This window comes from Myxine glutinosa, chromosome 1 (genome assembly GCF_964187855.1).
Source record: "Myxine glutinosa chromosome 1, kmMyxGlut1.1, whole genome shotgun sequence".
Classification (NCBI taxonomy): domain Eukaryota; kingdom Metazoa; phylum Chordata; class Myxini; order Myxiniformes; family Myxinidae; genus Myxine; species Myxine glutinosa.
The window spans coordinates 396,989,203-397,012,674 of record NC_136261.1 but is presented as its reverse complement, the minus strand read 5'-3'; the positions used below and the strand labels follow the sequence as shown (position 1 = coordinate 397,012,674).

Genomic DNA, 23,472 nt, shown 5'->3' with positions numbered 1-23,472 from the left:
GAGAGCACAACCCTGATGACGAACAGAAAAGGCACAGTAAGCGCAAAGCACTGAACGTTCAAAAGTGTTTCTTCTGCGAGAAAGGCGAACAAGAAAATGTTCTCCATGAAGTTTCAACATTTGATGCTGACAAAAATATCCGGGACATGATCACAGAGCTAAACGACACCCAACTTATGACTAGAATAGTTGGAGATCTAATTGGAATGGAGGCAAAATACCATCTGGCATGTCTGGTCAAGCTGAGAAATCGCTACCATAGTCTCACTCGCAAGGCAAGCCAAACACCTGAAAACACAGAGGAGGAAATGAACGCGTTTTGGGCATTTGTAGAACTGACCAGCCACATTGAGAAATCTTTGGACTCTGGAGCTCTCCCCTTCAAACTGTCTGAGATCCACTCTCTGTATGTGAATTGTCTTGAGGAACTGGGCATCAATAAACTGGTCAACAAGACCAGACTAAAGGGTAATTTGCTAGAACACTTCCCAGAGGCACAAGAACAGTATGATGGGAGAAACACGGTTCTCATTTTCAAGGAAGGCATGAGAAATATGTTGAAGGAAGCTCAGAAGAATCGATACTTCAGAAGATGCTGTTATCCTGGCCAAAGCTGCTACGACAGTCAGAAAAGACATCTTCAGCCATAAAGGCTTCAAATTCACTGGTTGCTTCCCTGCAGAATGCCAAGAAGACTAACTGCCCTCAAGCCTCAAGTCCCCATGATCTTGAATGGTTCCAACTTGAAAGATCAAGACAAGCGTGACTCGCAGGTTTGCCTAACCATCGGCCAGTGCATCGTTTACAACACAAAGAAAAAAAACATCTCATACTGCTGTGAATACCAGACACACTCTGGAGCGTGAGTCACCCCTCCCCATCTACATTGGCATCAACGTGCATGCACTGAGCAGACGCAAGAAACTCATCCAGCAGTTATACGAGATGGGCATCACCATTTCTTATGACAGGATTATGGAGATTGAGGACTGGATCGCCACTTCTACCTGTGAACGCTTTGCAGAAGATGGAGTCGTGTCTCCTGCTTGTCTCCGAAAAGAGTTGTTCACTGTTGGTGCCCTGAACAACCGAGACCACAACCCCAACTCAACCACTTCCCTAACCCCATTCCACGGGACTGGAATCAGCCTTTTCCAGTTGCCTACTAAGACCGAACCTGGTGTGAGCAGACCACATATTACAATACCACCTTCTAGAAATGAAAAGCACTCTCTTCTTGACAGTTACGCCTCTGTCCCAGCCATAGCTTTGAAGACCACTGCTGTTGAGGTGCCAGAGGGTGATGTAGTTCCAGTCGAGAGCTGCTGAGATGAGGCCAGAGCGGTCTTTATAATATTTTACAATGTATTGGTACTATTATAATGTCCACAATAACATTCAACTACCTCAAAATCCCAAATATGTCAACTACCCTGGGTTTCTTATGACTGCCAGGATTCGAGAAAAGCTATTTTTGTCATCGATGTCGGCCATCTTGAATTTTGGTGTTTTACATGAATTTTTTTTTTAATTCCGGAAGGCTCCTAGGCTAACATTAATTAATAGGCCCCAAGGGAGCCTCATGCCAAACATTGTGCTTTAATTTGCCCGGTAACGGTAATTTCACTAAGCCACCTGACTACTGTTACGGATTCGTCACTTCCGCTGTTGTGGTTGTCCTCCACTTGAAAGATTTCTGATTCTATGTACTATTATTGTCTACCAAAGGTTTATTGTTTATGAACAGTTATTAAAAGTTAAAAAGGTTAACTTAAAATGATACAGGAAACCGAACCGGAAGACAAGGAGGTGAGGAAGAGGAGGCGGTGAGAAAGGTCGGAGAAGAAGCTGGTTGCTTTGCGTTCTGGATCGAACGTTGTCGAGCAAGAGACACGAGTGAACTTTGGGTTTCCTGGAAAGGGATTCCGCGTTAGAGTTGTTATCGCTGTGACTGATCAAACCTACATGTCAGGTTGGCGTTGGATTCGGAGGAACCCTCGTCGTGTGATTACGTCTCAAGTACGAGCCGTCCGCCATGTTGACTCATGCGCTTCGTGCGTTGAGCAAACTTTCCTTGCCTCGTCAACCATTTCAACCGCGTTCAGACATATCTGTGGTGTGTGTGTGCACCGAGGCTTCTGACGATTACTTTGCGGCTCGCCGACCGTGAACAGTGAAAGTTCGTACCTGGAGGGGGCCTTTGGATTTCCCAGTCGCCGTGAGTGTGCCTTGGTGCCGTTTTGGGCGGCGTGTCTGTGCCTGCCCTCGGAACGAGATTCTGGTTTGGAGTCGACATCGTTCCGTTGATCACTGGAGGGGACCAACTCTGAGCTCGAATACGGGAATATAGAGACATTGGGGAAGATTCTTTCCACTCACTTGGAACACTGTGAGTTACCTTATGCATGCTAGCTGATGGAATAGAGAGTGCACTCTTAATTGTCATTTGTGGTAATGTTATTTCTGTGTGATTTATAATATATTATTGGGTTGTTCATAACCATTGGTGTGGTTTCCTTATTGATTTCGACACGGAATAATATATTTTTCTACCGTGGCCCCTCCCGGGGTTCGGAGGTATACCGAGACCAGGAGGTCGGGGAGGAACACGTAACACGACAGGAAAGAAGTCGGAGATTGAAAAAAGTGGATTTGGGGTGTATTAACGGGGATGGGGGATAGGTTTTGGATGGGGGATAAGAGATGGTGGTGAACAGCTGTTTTAAAGACCTGGAGGGAGGAGTGGGATTGAAGAGAGTGAGGGAGTTTGTTCCAAAGGCGGGAGGTAAAGGTGGGAGAAAAGAGGCATGAAAGAGTGAAGGTGAGCAGAGAGTAACTGTTATTAATTTATTTATTAATTTAGTAATTGTTACGTCATTAAAAATACACCTGTAATGTCTCATGTGGATTTCCCAGGGAAGTGACCATCCTATAAGTTTGTTCGGATCCATATTAATGAAAAATGTCACCACCATTTTACAGCAGAGGGTATCCACCTGCCCCCTCGTCCCCACCCCGACAATGCAGCAGGATTTATTTCTAAAATCCCCAATCCCCAATTTTTCATGGTACCAAAGTTTTACAGACCCCAAGGAGTACGAAACCACCATTTAGAATTTTATTTTTCTTCCTGCACTCCAAATAATCCCAATTTCCGAATGATATAAATTAGTCCAAGTTGTATCTCGGAAACGACTGGGAATTTCGGAATAAACTTTTGCATCAAATAATGTGAATAGAAAGTTCGCAGGGTTGACTTTTTATATTTTTTTAACTTGACCTAATATTAACTCTTTGAGTATGGGATTTTTTTTTTGGTAAAAATACCCTTGGAACGGGATTCATTTGGCATTTTGGTACGGGAATGCAACCACGTTCTGACGATCTATTTATAGGTATAGTCAATGACGTGTGGTAACGTCATCCGTACACAAAACTTTTTCGCGGTTTGCGGCACTGGACGTCAACCGTGTTCAAAGGGTTGAGGTGATGACCTAATTACAGTTTTTAAAATTTTCACCATAACTTAACTAAAGCTTATTCAATTGGAAAAAAAATGCCCTCGCGAGACAGTTTAGAACCAAGACCAAGGTGCATTTGCACTTTATTTACATCATACCCCCTCCGAGTTAAAGGCTCAGGTCAAATGGCAGTGGAAAAGGTAATGCCCAAATCATAAAATAACGCTATAAATAAAATACCTTTTTTTGTCATCACTCAATTTTCCCAACATGGAATCTCAAAGACCGCTTGACCTTCCAAGATGTTATTGCATCGTTAATAGTGAACATGCACTGAAGTTGTGCACCTGATATTTGGTTATTGTCCTCAACCTACTGTTTTCAGGTTTGACCCAATTAACAAAAATTATGTACCTTTTATATATAACCGTATACACCTTTTTGATTATACTCCAATAACTTTCCTCCGATGTCATTGGATCGCAGGCCAAAGGTAAGTTGTGGGCGATCGAAGATATCTAGTTTTGGGACGTTTGTGGCCAAACCAAAAGATTTTTTTAAATGGTGGTGCTGCTTACCACATACAATACAGGTGTATGGTTTTCCTCTTGTGTGGTTCTGGGTGTGGTTCACAAATCTGCTTTCATCATCTGTACAATAACAATCGGTGTATTTTGGATCACTGAACACTTGGTGCATCTTCAGGTGCCTCCGTTATGAAGCTTTGAGAGCACGAGGTGCAGCAAAACTTCCCCAGCAGCATCTCCTGTTCCCCTTTTATATCAGGAACACCTCATTTAGCAATGCCATATTTTTACTTCCACCAGCAAAGGTGGGCAGTGGTTATGTTTTCACCATGTCTGGCTGTTTGTGAACAAGATATCTCAAAAAGTTATTGATGGATTCAGCTGAAACCTGGTGGACAGGTTGGGTATGTGACAAGGAAGAATTGACTCAATTTTTGTGAGATTCGAATCTAGATCTGGATAAGATAATATTTTTATACGATTCCTCACCATTGAGAGAAAGAGCAAAAAAGTTGATATAAAGCACGATGTATCAAAAGGTTGTGGACGAATGATGATAAAACTTGGTGAATGAGGTGGATCAGTGACAATAGCAAACCCATACATTTTGGTCCATGTCCGAATCCAGATCAGGCCGATCAGTGGGATACAAAAGGGAAACTGTTCAGCTTGGTGGAGGTAGGTTTGGCCGTTCTCGTCCTTATATCTGGGGAACGATATCTGGTCACAATGATTTGTCTTCTATATTCGCGCTTGATGGGAAAGACAGGGAGTACATGAGTATTTCATTCTTGTTTTCAGTGATCGCTTTTGGGTTTTGATAACATGATTACCTCAGGCACCGAAGGTAAAAATATAAGCATCTGATTGAAGAATAAAAAAAATTAAAAAAAATTAAATTACACAAAATTGTTGAACTTAAATGAACAAATTTATTCAACACAGTACATTATTCACTCAAAAACAGAAAAGTACATTGCACTTGCAAGCAGCAGCATTTCTTTCCAGTTAGTCTGCTACTCATATTTATAAAAAAGAAAACTGATAAAACCAAAGCAAAAAAGTTGGGAAAGACCACAGAATAATTGAAAATAAAAAGTTTTTGGGCACATGTGTGAACAGCAGCATTTTCTGCAGTAGGTCTGCATTCGACATCTTATTCTCTCAAATCAGTAAATTTATCATCAACAAAATAAATTGTTCACACAAAAACAAATAATTAAATCTTTAAAACCTCAACAAAGGAAGAGTTTTCGTGCACTTGTGAACAGCAGCATTTCTGTTTAGCTTGAGTTCAGTAATCCCAGTTTAAGAGGTGCAAGTTGTAATACAGAAAACAAAGTTTCTGTGCACTTTCTCCAGTCAGTCTGTTCCTCTTCTTCTCACAAATGGCTCCAACCTAACGAAAAACTATCGCGCTTGGAATGGAGGAGGGTGAGTTTGAACCGTGTCAACTCAGTAGTAATTCTCCAGGTGTTGAATTACGCTTGCGTCCTTGCCATTAGGCATTTGCGCCACTTCTCAGAGGGAGGAGCGACTGCAGACGTGCGAGATGGAGCAATAACAGGTCTGTGATGCCCTTCGTTGTCTGGACCCACTCACCAGTTACACTGGACGGGTCTTCGTGTAAACATCATTTTATTTTTACCCGTCCTCTACCATGCATGTAAACTTCCTTCAAGAACGAGTGGGTCAGATGGTTGCGGTTTGAATAAAGAGTTGGCTCAGAATCCGAATTTCTTGGACATCTTTTCTTCCACACTAAATTCCTCTTTGGCATTTTCAGCACTCCCAGCAAGCTCTCACGAACATTCCCCAGTAGCCACATTGACAATACCACAACGAACACAAGCTACAAACTACAATACAAATACAACAACTTAAAATAAACATAAACCTATAAAATTAACTAACTTTAATACGATTTAAAATTAATTATTAGTAATTAAATTAATATTTTAACTTAATTAAATAAATAATGAAACTTAATATTAAATTAAATTAAATATAATTAATATATATTATATAAATATATATAATAAACTGTAATAATATAAATATAAAATAAATTTTAATAACATACATATATATATTGTTGCGGATATGGGATTTGCATCCATCCATATCCGCTTGTAAATATTCCCCTATTTCCTCAATACTTCCCAACTCTCCCCAATCTCCCATTCCCTCGTCCCATTTTCTGTAAACAACACTCTGTAGACCCGACCTCCCCCTATTTCCCCCATTAAATGTCGCATCCAGGTTCACCGCATCTCATGTAAGACAACTAGAGGACATCTTGCTAGTTATTCTTAGTCTATGTCAGTTAAGGATTCGTTTCCATTAATTCTGACCCTTCGTTGCACCAGAATGTGATTGTATGGCACCGTTAGGAAGTTTAGGACCTCCCAATACCTCCCCGCAGCTCTTCCTCACAGTTCAGCAACAACAACAACAACAACAACAACAACGAGCGCAGGGAGTGCGCGTCCTCACGCCGGCTTGGTTCGTAGGGGTGGTGGGAGGGCACCAGGCCTTCCCAACGAGCCGCCATCGGACATGTGCTCGACGGGGTTACCAAACAGGGGCTCCCTGTCGGCTCCTCGTGAAGGGCGGAGCCCGGTAACCCCCGCACCCAATGGAAGCGGCGGACCGGCCCCAGTGGGGCGGAACCAACCAGCCGAGGGCGTGTCACTCCCCGCTGAGCATGCGCAGTGAGAGGGAGGTGACGTCAGATGCGCGCCGAGCTGAGAGAAAGCAAGACATCCCCTCCGAGCGCTGTGACACCTCCCTGCATCTTTTGAACCGTGCTTGATCCTGTCCCCGAGCCAAGGTGCACCTTGTGCCATCGACCTACCTGTCCCTTCCTGCCATCAATCCCTGTGTAAGTCTACCTTGTCCGTTTGTCCGTGGTCTGTCTGGGCTATGATAAGACTGTATTTAAGTGCCCATCTCTTCTGTGTCTTTACCTCACTCTGCCTTGTAATCTACCCCATTTTCTCCACCACTGTAATTATACCCTCCTCCGGAGGTCTTGAGAACTGTACCCCTTGCGTCGTTTCATCTATCCCAGTCGTCGTGTCCTTTCCATCATTGATTTAGCATAGCGCGATTTGGCCAACATCTGGGTGAATCGGGTGGGTGTAAAGGGAAGAAACGGGGAGCAACTGTTCGGCCGCGGTGACCTCCGCTCGGTAAATAGCATCAAATCCGCGGTCCGTAACAACTGGTGTCAGGAGTGGGATACGAGGCCCGAACCAAATTTAAAAAAAACAAAAACATCTAGACAAATTTTGGTCAAAATTATAAAGTACCGAAATTCCTTTTGTTTTACAAAAACCCGAATTTTGAAAGTCGCGCTATGGGAGATCAAGACGGCTGGGTTCCGGTAGAGGAGAGTGAGGCAGGGTCGATCCAGGACCAAATTGAGGGACATGAGGAGAGCGAAGCAGTGAGGGCGGCAGGTTCGCAAAATGGCGGCGCTAGGCATGGGGAAGAGGAGCGCGAACAACAGGTCGGCGCCCCGCAGGGGATTGCGGTAGCTGTACCCGTGCCGCCGATGGACATGCAAGTCCTCATGGTGCAAATAGGGGCCCTGTTGGCCCAGAATAGCGAACAATTGGAACAAAGAATGGGCAAGCAATTAAGGGAGTACATGGGGTCCAATAGCGAGAAATTGAGGGAGGACATGGGGTCCAATAGCGAGAAATTAAGGGAGGACATGGGGTCCAATAGCGAGAAATTGAGGGAGGACATGGGGTCCAATAGCGAGAAATTGAGGGAGGACATGGGGGCCCAGATCGGAGGGTTAGGGAGTAGAATAGAGGGATTAGGAAACAAATTTGAGGGACTAGACAACAAATTTGAGGGATTAGACAATAGATTAGGGGAAATACAGGAGGGGTTAACGGGGGTAGAAAACAGAATGGCCGCTCAAGAGAATCAAATGGAAGGGATGAAAAAGGGGTTAGAGGGGTTAGAAAACAGTATGGAAGGCAAATTGAGGGACATGAGGAACCAAGCAGAAAGGGAAGTTAAGCAAATGGGGCAGCAGATAGAGGGGGTCAGAATGGGGGTAGAAACTAAATTGGATGCTCACAGGAAGGAAATGGAGCAGATGAGGGTGGCATCTGGGCAGGAGATGCAAGTGATGGGAGGGGAGATCAGAAGAGGTGTGAGTGAGGAGGTCGGAGGAGTGCGCGAGGAGGTGAGGCACTGTGAGGAGCGCATGGAGAGGGAGGTGAGAAAGGGGACTGTAAAATTGCAAGGTGGTATAGAGGAGTTGACGCTGGGAGTAGAACAGCTGACAGTGGGACAAAAGGAGTTGGGGGACCAGGTAAAGAAGAACACAGCGGTAATAGAGGGTTTAAAATCGACACAGAAGGAGATGAAAAAGGACGTAGGGGTAATTAAAAATGACTTGATAGCGACACAGAGGCAATGTCAGATGGTACGTGAGGGACTGACAACGAGGTTGGACGAGGTGACAGAGGTAATGGAGACGAAGGACCGGCAGGTGAGGACGCACATACAAACAGTCAAGGTAGCCTTAGAGGACGAACTTGAGGAGACGCACCGGGAAATAAAAGAGGTGAAGCAGAAATTAGAAGAAGTGGAAGAAGGGGTGAGCGAAATTAAGAAGCGATGGAGAGGGGATAAGAAAGAGATAAAAGAGGAAGTAAAAGAATTGGTCCAAAGTCTGTGTTCTGATCGTGATGATGTGCTCATTAACCGGATGAGGGATTCGCAGGTGATGGAGGAGAAGCGAAGAGAAAGAGGACCCGGTGTAAGTGGTGACCAATATGGTCGTGTGTATGATGCGCCAGGTGATTTATTAAGCTTGGGGGTCGAGATGGACCCGGGTGTTCGTGAGAGGCTGTTGGTGAAGGGTGCGACAGGTCTGGTGTGCGAAAAAGGAGGTGTGCGAGAAAGTCAGACTCTGGGGTGTGTGAGGAAAAAGTGCGTGCCAAGGAGTGAGTGTGCTGTCGAGAGTGAGTCGGTCGTAGCGCGTGTGCGAGGGAGCACATGGAAGCGCGTAGTGAGGAGTGTTACAGAGGATGTAACGGAAGCATGCACGCCTGTGGTGAGTGTTACAGAGGATGTAACGGGAGGGTGTGCGCGAGAAAGGTGTGTAACGGACAGGTGCATGGGGAAAGAGTGCGCTGTCAAGAGTAAGGGAGAATGCACGCCTGTGATGAGTGTTACAGAGGATGTAACGGGAGAGTGTGCGCAAGAGGGTGCACGAGAAAGGTGTGTAACGGACAGGTGCATAGGGAAAGAGTGTGCTGTCAAGAGTAAGGGAGAATGCACGCCAGTGGGGAGTGTTACAGAGGGTGTAACGGGAGAGTGTGCGCAAGAGTGTGTGCGAGAAAGGTGTGTAACGGACAGGTGCATGAGGAAAGAGTGCGCTGTCGAGAGTAAGGGTGAGTGCGCTGTCGAGAGTGGTGGTGAAAGTAGTAAGAGTGGCACGGAGCGTGAGTTGGTGGTGGCAGGTGAGAGAGGATGTACACCTGGAATGGAAGGATGCACACCTGGAATGGTAGAGCGTGTGTGGGAATGCACACTTGAGTTGGTAGTGAGGCACGTGGTTGGGTGTGCGAGTGAGAGCACACCTGTGATTGTCACAGAGGAGGTGACCGAGGAGGGGGCGCGAAGAGGTGTGTTGGTGAGGTGTGCGAGCGACGAATGTGTGCCAAGGTGTTCGGTGGTCAGGTGTGTGACCAAGTCTGTGAGCGGAATGAGTGTACCTGGGTGTGTTGGAGAAGGTACGATGAGGAGCATGGAAACAGCTGGATGTATGAGCAAGAAAGGGGTAGCATATGCGTGTAAGCATGCAGGTGAGGCATCGACGGTAACCGGGTTAGCGGTTAGAGCGACTTATAGCCGAATCGGGCCCTCGGTGCGTGCCGGGTTTCACGTGCCGCGAGGACCAGCGGGGATCCGAACCACGGCAGTTTCGAAAGAACCGCCGTACGCGATCCACGCCGGGCCACGCTTTGAACGGCCGCGTCCATGCTCCATTAAGCGGAGCGGGCAGCCCGATAGGGAGGGTCGTCATGGCGACCCCTTTTTGTTGAGGCGTTCCGGCAGGTCGAGATCGGGCCATGGGATGGCTCCGTGCCGAGGTGGTGCGTGGGATCTCGGCCCGGGTAAGCGTCCTTCCCTGCACCGAGTGTCGGACGCATCCAGCCGCCGGCACCAAAGAACCCGCATTCATTGTTCGGCTGTATGAAGCCGAGCTTTAGAAGTGAATTGGCGCACTGAGAGGATCTAGTAAGTAGACGGGTGATGAGGTTAGTGTTTTGGACCCAAAATTAGAAAAAGGCAAAATTTGATGATTGGCAAAGGATTGGCAGTAATGATTGGCAGATGATGGGTAGTGATTGGCAAATTTTTGATTTGTTGAAATTTGATGTGCAAAATTGGTAGTGGGAGATGCCCGATGTGGTGGGATGGCAACTCTGTCATCCCTCACAAATGGGGGCAAATGCGCTATAGTTTATGGGGTGGCTATGACAACCGAGCCAGGGAGGGCTTGGTTATATTGATAGGGACTAGAGGTGACTATAGGTGACAAGATTTAAGTAAGAGACTTGGTACCTGTAGTGGGGACGTAGTAGCTTAGTGTTTGATAATGACGTGGGAGCGCTGAGTATAAGGGAAGACGGAGGAGCGCGAGTTTTAGAAGGGAGTAAACAGAGCAGATGATGCAGTATGAATGGAAGTGCTGGTGAGCAGCTTCAAATGAGGCATCGGTGAGGCAATGCTCTGAGGTGTGTGTGAGTGTACAAGTGATGAATGAGAGAGCATTGCGGATGAGTGTCATGGTGAGTAGTGAGTGTTGTGGATCAGTGCGAATGCACTTGGGGGAGAGGAGGGTGCAGGCGGCACCAAGTATGAGAGCACAGGTGTGCAAGTACAGGTGTGTGGAATATATGGAGCAGAGAATGAGTGGTGTGGAGAGAGTTGGAGTAAGTGGTACGGAGTGGTGTGCGTGGTGCGAAGGTGTGAATGGGGGAAGAGTGGACCCCATCACGGATACCCGGGGCGGGTGGTGTAAGTGTTAGGTAGAGGGTATAGGTAAATTGTGGTTGGATATTGGCATCTGTGGTGCGGGTGGAAGAATGATGATTGGATGGGTGCATTAGTGTTGTGGAAATGGCTGGGCATGTAGCCTGTTAGTGTGTGTAGTTGGTTTGGGCACTCCACCGCTGTGAGGATGTCGGCCAGGTGAGGCCGCAGGTGGGCTCTGGGAGCCGGTAGTTGTTGTGGATGGGGCCCGAGGATCCGGAGGACGGACCCGGGTGGCCCAGTGCCAGAGGGCACCGAGTGGGGTGACAGAGCCAGGTGGGGCCTTCCCCAGTTAGTTAGGTTAGGGTGAGGAGCTAGGTAAGCTCGGGTGGCAACTACAGTGGTGGAGGTGTGCATGTGGGTAGACCTGCTGGGAGAGCTACACGTCGCAGCCCAGAAATTGTGCAAGGGCACCGGGAGATGAATCAGGGGAGTGAGACCCCAAATTGAGAAGCACAACAGTTTGGTCAATGGGAATTGGTTTTTAGAACCCATAGTGTAAGTTGGCCAATGGATTGGCAGGGAAAGACCCCGGGTAGTGTAAAGTGTGCTAATGTCATTTAGGAAATAGTTAGGATTGATGAACCTGTCGCACCATACGCAGCCACTTACCTGAGGTGATGATGATGACTCCACACCTGTGTTTCCTTTGTTTTGTGTTGCAGGAAAGGAGAATTGCTGTTTGGATTTGTGAGACGCATCATGACGTGGATGAGACATTGGGGTGATTCCATCTCTCCCTCCTGAGGAGGGACTGATGATGAATTGGTGATGGCAAATTTTGATGTTGAGTTGGAGATGGCAAATTTTGATGAGAGTTGGAAATGGCAAATTTGATTGGTTAGGAGGGAGAGAAGACGAATTTGGTTTATGGGAGGAACGGGGAAGACAGTAGGGACGTTTGTTGATGTGTAAAGTAGATGTTTATGGGTAGTGTTGTGTTTTGTGGATACAGTAAGGGGTAAGGGAGGGGCAATGTAGGTTACCTGGTGGGGGGGGGGGGGCATACGGTAGGAACGTACCTGTCTCACCTGGTTCCCATGTGCCCCCAGTGTGCATTACCTTGTATTGCGTGCACTTTTACACCCTTACCACCTTACTGACTTGTCTTCTTTTGTCTCCCACCTCCGAGGATCTGGCTTTGGGGCAGAGAGAGAGGAGAGAGAGGTGCTGGCTCCGCAGTTGTGGGCCTGTACTTCCGCTGCTTGCTGCCTGGATCGATACACCATATGGACCGCAATTTTTGTGGCCGCCCACAATGGACCGCAGTTCTTTTGCGGTCAAGCACCACCCGTTGATGGACCTCTGGGTCAACGTGGCACATATGCCATACAGGTGAACCACTTTTAGTTGGCCCCCCTGACAGCCACAATTCAGAAATGGACGCGGTTGGCGCCTTTCTTTATTTCTAAAGAAGCCAGAAGGCCAAGTGCACTCCATGAAGGCAAGACCAGCGGCAGAACATCGGCCGGCTGCGACACCACCGGTGACCATGGACACTTGATTGTGCATTGTTATTGAACACTTTATTGGTGCACCGGATGGTGCTGACTGTGCATTATGGGGTGGTGCTTTTGGTGCTTGGACGGGGTGCTCTGCACATTATTAAAGGCCATAGGGCCACAGGGCACTCGTGGGTTGGTGTATCGATGCTGGCATGCGTGCTCTCTCTATGCATAACATATGCATGTGTTCCTCAAAGAACAGGTCCTGGATCGTAGTGTAAATATCAGTGTAGTCTTGTATAAATGATGCTCCCTACCCGCTGTATGTTTAGTTTGAGGATGCTTTCCGCGATTCGGTTATCCTGTGGGTGTGTTTCTGTTAGGAGAAGGGTGCAACGTCACAGGGGTACATATTTACTCATTTGTGAACATCTGTAAAACTGTCGCACTCAGGGTTGAGTTAATAGTAGAGGGAACTACATCTGAGTGCCACACTAAAGTAGGTAAAAATTTATCGGGTCGGGCCGCCCTGAGGTCGAGAAGGGTGCAGTGTTGGGGATATGGGATTTGCATCCATCCATATCCGCTTGTAAATATTCCCCTATTTCCTCAATACTTCCCAACTATCCCCAATCCCCCATTCCCTAGTCCCATTTTCTGTAAACAACACTCTGTAGACCCGACCTCCCCCTATTTCCCCCATTAAATGTCGCACCCAGGTTCACCGCATCTCATGTAAGACAACTATAGGACATCTTGCTAGTTATTCTTAGTCTATGTCAGTTAAGGATTCGTTTCCATTAATTCTGACCCTTCGTTGCACCAGAATGTGATTGTATGGCACCGTTAGGAAGTTTAGGACCTCCCAATACCTCCCAGCAGCTCTTCCTCACAGTTCAGCAACAACAACAACAACGAGCGCAAGGAGTGCGCGTCTCACGCCGGCTTGGTTGGTATGGGTGGTGGGAGGGCACCAGGCCTTCCCAACGAGCCGCCATCGGACATGTGCTCGACGGGGTTACCAAACAGGGGCTCCCTGTCGGCTCCTCGTCAAGGGCGGAGCCCGGTAACCCCCGCACCCAATGGAAGCGGCGGACCGGCCCCAGTGGGGCGGAACCAACCAGCCGAGGGCGTGTCACTCCCCGCTGAGCATGCGCAGTGAGAGGGAGGTGACGTCAGATGCGCGCCGAGCTGAGAGAAAGCAAGACGTCCCCTCCGAGCACTGTGACACCTCCCTGCATCTTTTGAACCGTGCTTGATCCTGTCCCCGAGCCAAGGTGCACCTTGTGCCATCGACCTACCTGTGCCTTCCTGCCATCAATCTCTGTGTAAGTCTACCTTGTCCGTTTGGCCGTGGTCTGTCTGGGCTAAGATAAGACTGTATTTAAGTGCCCATCTCTTCTGTGTCTTTACCTCACTCTGCCTTGTAATCTACCCCCTTTTCTCCACCACTGTAATTATACCCTCCTCCAGAGGTCTTGAGAACTGTACCCCTTGTGTCGTTTCATCTATCCCAGTCGTCGTGTCCTTTCCATCATTGATTTAGCATAGCACGATTTGGCCAATGTCTGGGTGAATCGGGTGGGTGTAAAGGGAAGAAACGGGGAGCAACTGTTCGGCCGCGGTGACCTCCGCTCGGTAAATAACATCAAATCCGCGGTCCGTAACAATATATATAAGTATATAAATAATATAATTAATATGCAATATAATAATAATAATATATATATAATATAATAAGTAAAACGAATTAATTAATTTTTAAAATAATTATAAATTAATATTATGTTATCAATTAATTATAATAAACAATAAAATTAACTAACTTTAATACTAATTATAATTTATTAAAATTAATTATTATTCATTAAGTTCATATTTTAACTTAATTTAATAAGTAATGAAACTTAAATACAAGTACCGACAAACACAAGGGGAGGATCCAGCTTCCTCGCACCGCAAGGAAAGCTTTTTGTTTTGTGTGTTTTTAAAATATCAGCAATATCGACGCAATCATCATCCGATGCCGATAACCTCAAAATGCCAGATATCAGCCGGCCAATATATCCATCTACCACGAATCTGAATATGGGTATGTCTACAACCTGAATATCTACAACGAATTCGAATATGGGTAGTGATATATCGAGGATAGCCTATATTATGGTAAAATAACCATAATCAGTGACTCTTGGAAATATTCTGTGAGCTGGAAATATTATTAACTTATTATGGATGGCTTTTAATGGAATATTTCCATGATATATGACTTTGCTTAATTACAAAAAAGCAACAATTGGCCAAAATGTTAAGATGGAAAATAAATGGACTAAGCTACTCCTGTGGAAAGATTATCATATATTAATTTGTTCATACTGACCCCATAAACATTTCAATACCACTTAGGTTTTGCCCCAAATTTGGTACCGATTTTCTGTCTGGCCCATGGACTAGATGTTGCCATTTCATGAGAAGCATCTTCTATTCGCACATGTTCTTGGAAATATTTTTACAAGTTTAGTTATGTAATATTCTTTGATGTCTAGATAAATTTGTTAAACGATTAAACGCCTTGTTGCACACAGAACACTTGTAGGGTTTCTCACCCGTGTGTATCCTTTGATGTCTATGTAAATGTGATGACTGCTTGAACATCTTGGAGCACACGGAACACTTGTAGGGTTTCTCCCCGGTGTGTATTCTTTGATGTTGAAGTAAACTTGATGAATGAGAAAAGGCCTTGTTACACACCAAGCAATTGTGGGGCTTTTCTCTGGTGTGCAATCTTTGATGTTCATGGAAATGTGATGAATGAGAAAAGGCCTTGGTGCATTGTGAACACTTGTAGGGTCTCTCACCGATGTGTATCCTTTGATGTTTACGTACATCTGAAGAGTCAGTAATTCCTTTATGACACACTGTGCACCTGTGTGGCTTCTCACCTGTGTGTATTTTTACACATTCTTTCAAACATGATGAAGAGGTGAAGTCTTTCTTGGAAAGAGAAACCCTGCATGGCTTCACATTTCTTTGGATCTGATGTTGCACGATCGTTGTACACTTGTCACCATTGTTGTTGTTGTTGTTGTTGTTGTTGTTGTTGTTGCTGCTGCTGCTTTTAGACTCGCCGTTAAATTTATCAACATCCTGCCAAAAAGTCCATGTCATGTGATGACTGAAAGGATCTTCTGTGTCGAACAACGGGAGAAACTTTCCCAATTGTTTATCTGGAAAAACAATTCCCAACAGTGTCAATAATTTACTCTTGCAATAAAACAAACATGAAAACGAGTTCATAGGACATTATGTGTGCATGTGTGTGTTGAGTGCATATTATGTGTAGCATGTGTCACGTATAATGTGTGGATATAATAAACAGTACAAGTAGAGCTATATTCAAATATACAACGAAATATACACCACTCCTGGAGGTGGAGACATCTCAAATTAGGCTTCAGTTTGCCTCACCATTCATTTTATTGCCGTGCTTCATTTCATTAAATTCATTGTTGTGCATTTCATTTGTTGTGTTGTTTATTCGTTTTGTGGGTTTCAAGGATAAAACCCCCATGCAGGTAAGCACTTTGGTTCCGTCCCACGCGCCAAAAAGTGCCGCCAATTTTCGAATTGATCGCCTCGGAGTAAAGACCGATCAGCTATCCGTCACCCAGTGGTGTTAACCGTCAGGGCTGACAGGATACTACTTCACAATGAGCCATGTCTCAATATTATTTTTCCATTTGATGTAGAGGGGTAAAGATTTGGAGACATGGGGGTAAAGTTTTTCGTATTTTTCCAAGATTTCACCCATACCACCACATGACATATGTCATCATAATTATCATGAAACAATTATACAGGTGGAGGGGCTCCTTTCCTGAAAATTCCGAGTCAATTGGACCAACGGTTGCAGTAAAAATGAATTTTAAAGGGAATAAACCTGAAAAATCAGCAGAAGATTAAGAAGAAGAATAAAAAGAATAATTTGAGCAAAAACAAAAGGGTACCACAGCTTAAAAGGCTAGTGGTACCCTTGTAATAATAATAATAATAATAATAATAATAATAACAATAATAATAATAAATCTAAATCGACCAGGCAACATCGGGTACACCTACTGGTATTTAAATAAATACGCTGTCAATAGAAGTCACAATATTCACTTCTGTCAACAATGGTGGATGGAGATTATGTTTTCAGCCCTGTCTGTTTGTCCGTGAGTTGGGCGTCTCAAAAAATTCATTTTTCTTTTTTGTATACAGAATCGAAGAAAACATGCACAGACACATAAAACATACAATGAAGGAAGCGGGAGACAAAAGGGGAGAGAGAGAGGGAAGCACACAAGCACAACAGTCGAGAACAGGGACGTCGGTAGCTCGGTGGAAGGGTGAGGATTGGGGGAGGAGGGAGAGGTACACGGTATGAAGCAAATGAACACTTCTAGGAATTTCAGGAAAATTGCTGGCAGATATTGTGCGTCCTACAGGAATATTCGGGGGGCAGAGCACAGACAGAGCAGGATAAGCAACGCCGAAGAGGAGTCGGTAGAAGACGATAGAAAATGACCACCAACCTGACTGCGGTGAGAGAGAGAAAGGCCCTCAGAATCAGCTTCATCGCGGGACTTCCAATGATTCTGAATGCTTTGGTTTCAACCGCGTGAAGCCGAGCTTGGTGTGAGGCAGGAGCACCAGCCCAGAGGGGAGAACAGTATTCCATTGTGCTGCAGATGAAAGCTTTGTATGTGGTGAGGAGCTTAGAAGTGCCCAGAAAGGACTTTGCACAACAGAGTATGCCCAGGCGGCAACTGGCATTGGAGCCGAGCATCGAAATGTGGTTTTCCCAGGAAAGACCATCAACTCAAACAAACAATGTGGACAACCCTCACAAACAATTAAACAAACAAAGAAAAATCATCAACAACGAAATGTCAACAAAGAAATGCGGACATTGCGGACAACTCCCATTTACTTTCTGAACAATCCTCTCCAGGAAGTTCACTCAAGCTTTTGGGTCTCACTATCTGCCATGATCTTTCCTGGGAAAACCACATTTCCAAGCTGGCCTCCAAAGCCAGTCGCCGACTGGGCATCCTCCGTCGTGTGAAGTCCTTCCTTGGCACACCTGAGCTCATCACCACACACACACACTCCGCAGTTCAATGGAATACTGTTCTCCCCTCTGGGCTGGTGCTCCTGCCTCACACCTAGCTCGTATTCACGCTGTTGAAACCAAAGTTTTCAGAATCATTGGAATCTCCCGCGATGAAGCTAAATCCGAGAGCCTTTCACTTTCTCACCGCAGGCAGGTAGGTGATCTTTCTGTCTTCTACCGACTCCTATCCGGCCTTACTCCCCCAGCTCCATCTGTGCTCTGTCCCCCAAATATTCCTACAGGTCGCACAAGATCTGCCAGCAACCCTCTTATGGTTAAACTGCCAAAATCAAGACTCTCTGCTCACCTTCACTCCTTCATTCCTCTTTTCTCCCACCTCTGGAACAAACTCCCTCACTCTCTTCAAACCCAATCCTCCACCAGGTCTTTAAATCAGCTGTCACCACCATCTCTTATCCTCCCCCATCAAAAACCTTGACCTTTTCTACCCTTGTTAATTCACCCGAAATCTACTTTTTTTAAATAACGACTTCTTTCCTGGAAGTCCTTGCAGGGTCCATGTGTTTTATGCCTCTCCAACCCCCGCCCCCACCCTTCCCATACCACCCCCCTTCCCAAGCCCCCTCCCCCCCAAGCCCTCTCCCTCCCACAGATCTCCCGATGTCCCTGTCCTCTACTGTTGTACTTGTGTGCTTCCCTCTCTATCCCCATCTTGTCTCCCGCTCCCTTATCATATGTCTTTTGTGGCAGTTTATTTTTATGTGATTATTAATGTTAGCTCTTACACAAGCCTCTATCTTGTACACAAAACAAAAGAAAAGAAAAAAAAGATCATGGCAGATTGTGAGACCCAAAAGCTTGAGTGACAGAACTTCTTCAAGGGGATTGTTCAGAAAGTAGATGGGGGGGTTGTCCAGACGGTCTTTTCGGAGAGACAAAGTGAGAGTATGAGATGTTTCAGGATTGAAAGGCATGTTCCATTTGTTTGACCAGTTTGTGATACTGTCCATGTCTGCAGAGAGTAAAGAGGCTGCTGCCTGCTGATCTGAAGGTTGAGATATGGAGCGGCAGAGAGTTGAGTCATCAGCAAAGAGATAGAAAGGATTTTCAAGAGAGTCGGAGAGTTTGACAGTTCAGTCTTGAGAGAAGAGAGATATTGTTTCCTGGCTCTCCTGCGAGTGGACACACACATGTTTCGGGCTTTGTGAAAGGAAATGAGATTTCCTTCCGTTGAATTTGCTTTCCAGGAGGCGTAGGCAAGTTGTTTCAGGGCAACTGCCTCACCACAAGATTCAGTGTACCCATGGACAGGAGGAGGGTATGACAACTGAAGACGAGATGGGACAAATCTGTGCATGAGAGAGAGCAATTTACTTTGGAGAAATTTCCAGAAAGAGTTGATGTCAAAGGCAGTCGGGATGGCAGACCAGTCCAGATGATTGATGGCTGCTTGAAGACCATGCCAGTCAGCCTGAGTGAAATGCCAGACTCGTCGACGCTGAGGAGGTTCTCTGAGAATGGCCAGAGAGATATCCACTTTAACAAGCAAATTATGAGAAGAACCAATTGGAGCAGAAGAAGAGCAGCAGACATTTGCAGGGAAGTCAGTCATAACCAAGTCTAGATGGGAAGATGCTCCGTTGACTGAGATCCAGGTTGGGAAATTGGCAGAGTGAGTCAGTCCCAGTGAGTCGCAGAAGTCCTTTGCTGAGTTGACAAACAAAAGGTGGGAGTTGAGAGGAAGCCGTAGCCAGAGGTACTCCTGGGGGTGAGGTGGAGAGAGGGCAGTGCAAGGAGAGTGAGGAAGAGAGGTTTTGATAAAGATTGCAACCTCACCACCAGGACTAGGCTCAGGTCTATCATACATGACGAGGGAGTAACCAGCAAGAGATGTTAAGAAATCAGAGACATCTTGAAGGAGGAAAGTTTATGTGAAGCAGATTACGTCTGGTTTTTTTCAGAAAAACCTGAATGGGGAGATAAATCAGGTTTGAGTGAAGGCCCCGGATGTTTGAGGTCCATACCGTTGCGGGAGAGGGAGGGCAAGCATCAGGTACAGGACAGGGGAGGGGTAGGGTACTTTGTGGAAGAGGAGGAAGAGGTCGGGAAAGCTGCTGAAAGTGTCAGAGATTGCAGAAGAGCTCAGAGAAAGCAAAGGATGAGGAGGACAAAAGGTTTGATGGTGATGGGATGAGGCACAGTGAGGGGATGCTTGAGGGGGGACAGAGCAAAGTAGAAGGTTGGAGGAGGTGGAGGCAAGATATAGAAGGCAGAGAAAGTGTGGAGGGGGAGATTAGAAAGGGAGATGTGAGGAGGGAGTTTAGGAGGGGAGGGGTGAGGAGGGAGTTTAGAAAGTAGATGATTAATGACAAACGAACATTTATTACAATCTGGGTGTATTGTGATTTTGAAGTCAGAGATCCGCTTGAAAACAATAGAGGAGGGGTGCAATGAAGGTGAGTTTCGAGAATGCAGAAAGGAAGAACTGGTGGAGATTTAATTTTTTTGAAATGGAATGATTTGAAGAGGAAATTGAAAAAAAGCCTGTGAAGTCGGAAGAAAAACAGCGTGTTGCAATATACCACTGAATAAAACTGCAGGGGAAAGTTTTAACATATTTAAATAATATTTCAACAAAACCATGAAAAACAATCTGGGAAAAAGTCCCTGAAGTGAGGGCGTGGATATGAGAAGGAAGGAGAAAGGGTTGAATGAGCATGGTGGAAACTAGAATTGGAAAGGTGAGTTTTAGCTGGAGAGGTGAGAAGGAGAGAAGGCGAAGGAAAGTACTTCAATTTACAAAATTACGACGGGGGGAGGGAAGCCTCAAAAGACCAGGCACAAACAGATATCGATTAATTACACACAAGTTTGCACAAATTACAAACCAAAACTAACTCGAAACACATACACAACTAGAATGCCACTTAGTAGAGCGCATACTCCCGCCGTGGGTTTAGTTGGAATAATACCAATAATACCAACTTTCCTGGGAAAACCACATTTCAAATCTGGCCTCCAAAGCCAGTCGCCGACTGGGCATCCTCCGTCGTGCGAAATCCTTTTTGGCACACCTGAGCTCCTCACCACATACAAGGCTTTCATCCGCAGCTCAATGGAATACTGCTCTCCCCTCTGGGCTGGTGCACCTGCCTCACACCTAGCTCGTCTTCACGCTGTTGAAAGCAAAGCATTCAGAATCATTGGAATCTCCCGCTATGAAGCTAACTCCAAGGGCCTCTCACTCACTCACCGCAGGCAGGTTGGTGGTCTTTCCGTCTTCTACCGACTCCTCTCTGGCCTTGCCCCCCCCCCCCCAGCTCTCTTTGGGCTCTGTCCAGCAAATATTCCTACAGGTCGCACAAGATCTGCAAGATCTGCCATTATGGTTAAACTGCCAAAATCAAGACTCTCTGCTCACCTTCACTCCTTCATGCCTCTTTTCTCCCACCTCTGGAACAAACTCCCTCACTCTCTTAAATCCCACTCCACCCTCCAGGTCTTTAGAACAGCTGTTCACCACCATCTCTTATCTTCCCCCATCCAAAACAACGATCTTTTCTATCCCCGCTAATTTCACCCCAATTCCACTTTTTTGAAATATCAACTTCTGTCCTGGAAGTCCTCGGTGTCCTTGTGTTTGATACTTCTGCCACCCCCTTCCCCCAAGCCCTCTCCCTCCCACACATCTCCCTGCTCTTAAATGTTGTGTGCCCTCAAGTGTTTGTGTGCTCACCCTCTCTTGTCTTCCGCTCCCTCTTTTTATATATTTTGTTTGTCTGGTTGATTTGTTTGTGAAGTAAATGTCAGCTCTTTCACGAGCCTCGATTCAGTATACCAAAAAAACAAAAAAAAACAACGTTTTGTTTCACATCCCCTCTCCCCAAAACAATAAATGAAAAAGAAAGTAAGCCCTAACTGTCAGAGAATTAATTTTGATATATCTCGGAATTAGAGGAGAAAAACATCATTTAAGAATAAGAATAAAAGCTTTAATGCAGTAAAACAGAAAAAATCTTTCCCCAAAATATTTCCAAAAAAGATTCCTGGATCCGGAATAATATCCTGAGCTTCACCAAAAACTAGTCAATTCTTCCTTATCCCAAGGGCAATCCTCCCACCAACTTTCATCAAAATCCGTTCAGAACTTTTCCAGATATCTTGTTCACACACACACACACACACACACACACACACACACACACACACACACACACACACACACACACACACACACACACACACACACACACACGGACACGATTGAATGCGTTACTCCCTGGCGGGAGTAATAAACCTGAAAATCGCAGAGCCAGAACCAGAATTATTTATTTGGTCTGGGAAGCCCATCCGAGGTTTCTTCTTCTTTAGCTTCTCAACCCTGGGTGAATATGCGTGTTTTTTTTTTTAAGTTGGAATTTTGCCAAATCTGTTTTATTCGTTTGTTAATATACCTCAGCCATTGACATATCTGGAACTAATTCTTTATAAGTTCATCAAATACTGACACCGCGAATGACATTCGTTGCGCTAAATGTTGATATCTCTTCTGAGGTAAAAAACAAAAACAACAACAAAAAAACAGTTTTAAAGCATTATACGTATCAAACGACACATTTTATGAAACGGGGAAACCTAATACACACTTTGGTAGTTTTAAAATGACAGAATATGTCTTTATTAGAAAGAAAAAAAAGAACATTGAAGACGACGCTGCTAAAAAAAAATACACCGCTCCAACGCATAACCACGAGTTTAAACTACATTTACAACAAATATGAAAACTATTTTCATATCACAATGTTAAATATAGAATATATAGAAGATAATGTTAAAAAATAAATGAGCCCTATCTTCCAATGGTAAAAAAAATCCTTCAAAAAATTCCTGGTTCCAGAATAATATCCTGAGCTTCACCAAAAACTAATCAATTCTTCCTTATCCCAAGGGCAATCATCCCACCAACTTTCATCCAAATCCGTTTAGAACTTTTCCAGATATCTTGTTCACAAACACACACACACACACACACACACACACACACACACACACACACACACACACACACACACACACACACACACACACACACACACACACACGAGTGAATGCATTACTCACTGGCGGGAGTAATAAAATAACGAGTGGAAATTTGACAAAGACACGAATGGGAAAATACTTAACTTCGATGATGTGGAGAGCTCGAAGGACGCTGCCACGCCGGAGGAACCGGAAGCGGAAGATCACTAAAGTTGTGGTTGTGGACGGATTCGGATGAAACTTTGTGGACAGGTTGGGTGTGACACGGACGAATTGATTAGATTTTGGTTTCAGATCAGAAACTTTTCAACTGTGATTCTTCACCATTGAGAGAGCAAGGGTCAAAAACAATTTTTGTTTTTGTATGCTAAGTCAAGGTTCTTGTAAGAGCTAACACATGGAACTTCTACTATGCAAGAGAGCCGTTGGTCTGTGTGGGTGTCGCCATTTTTCTCAGAGATGGCTGAACGGATCTTCGCCAAAGTTTCAGAGGTTCATCAGTGACTTTTTGGGAGTGCTTTACGCAAAAGAAGTTTGTTTTTTTTAAGTTCGTTTTTTAGCTTTAAAAAAAAAAAAATTTAATTTTTTTTATTGCTCTGTAGTGCCTAAGCCTTTTTGATTAATGACAGTTGTATACAAGTACACATTCACATCAATAAATACAAAACAATTACCAGACATTTGAACACAAATTATCAAACCATTCCAGAAGCGGTCGAGTGGGTGGTAAGCCTTCTTCTTCTTATTCTTCTTCCGGAACGTCATCATACTCAACACAGAAACGTGATGAACGGTACATTCACCAGCAT

The 23,472-nt window shown here is 45.2% G+C and overlaps 1 protein-coding gene across 1 annotated transcript in view; it reads right to left on the bottom strand.

Moving 5' to 3' along the window:
* LOC137416873 (uncharacterized) overlaps positions 1–23,472 on the bottom strand; it is a 185,675-nt gene that overhangs the window by 72,950 nt on the left and 89,253 nt on the right. Inside the window, exon 3 of the mRNA XM_078770325.1 lies at positions 15,095–15,452. Coding sequence (XP_078626451.1) covers positions 15,095–15,452 — 358 coding nt within the window. The remainder of the gene's footprint in view (positions 1–15,094; positions 15,453–23,472) is intronic.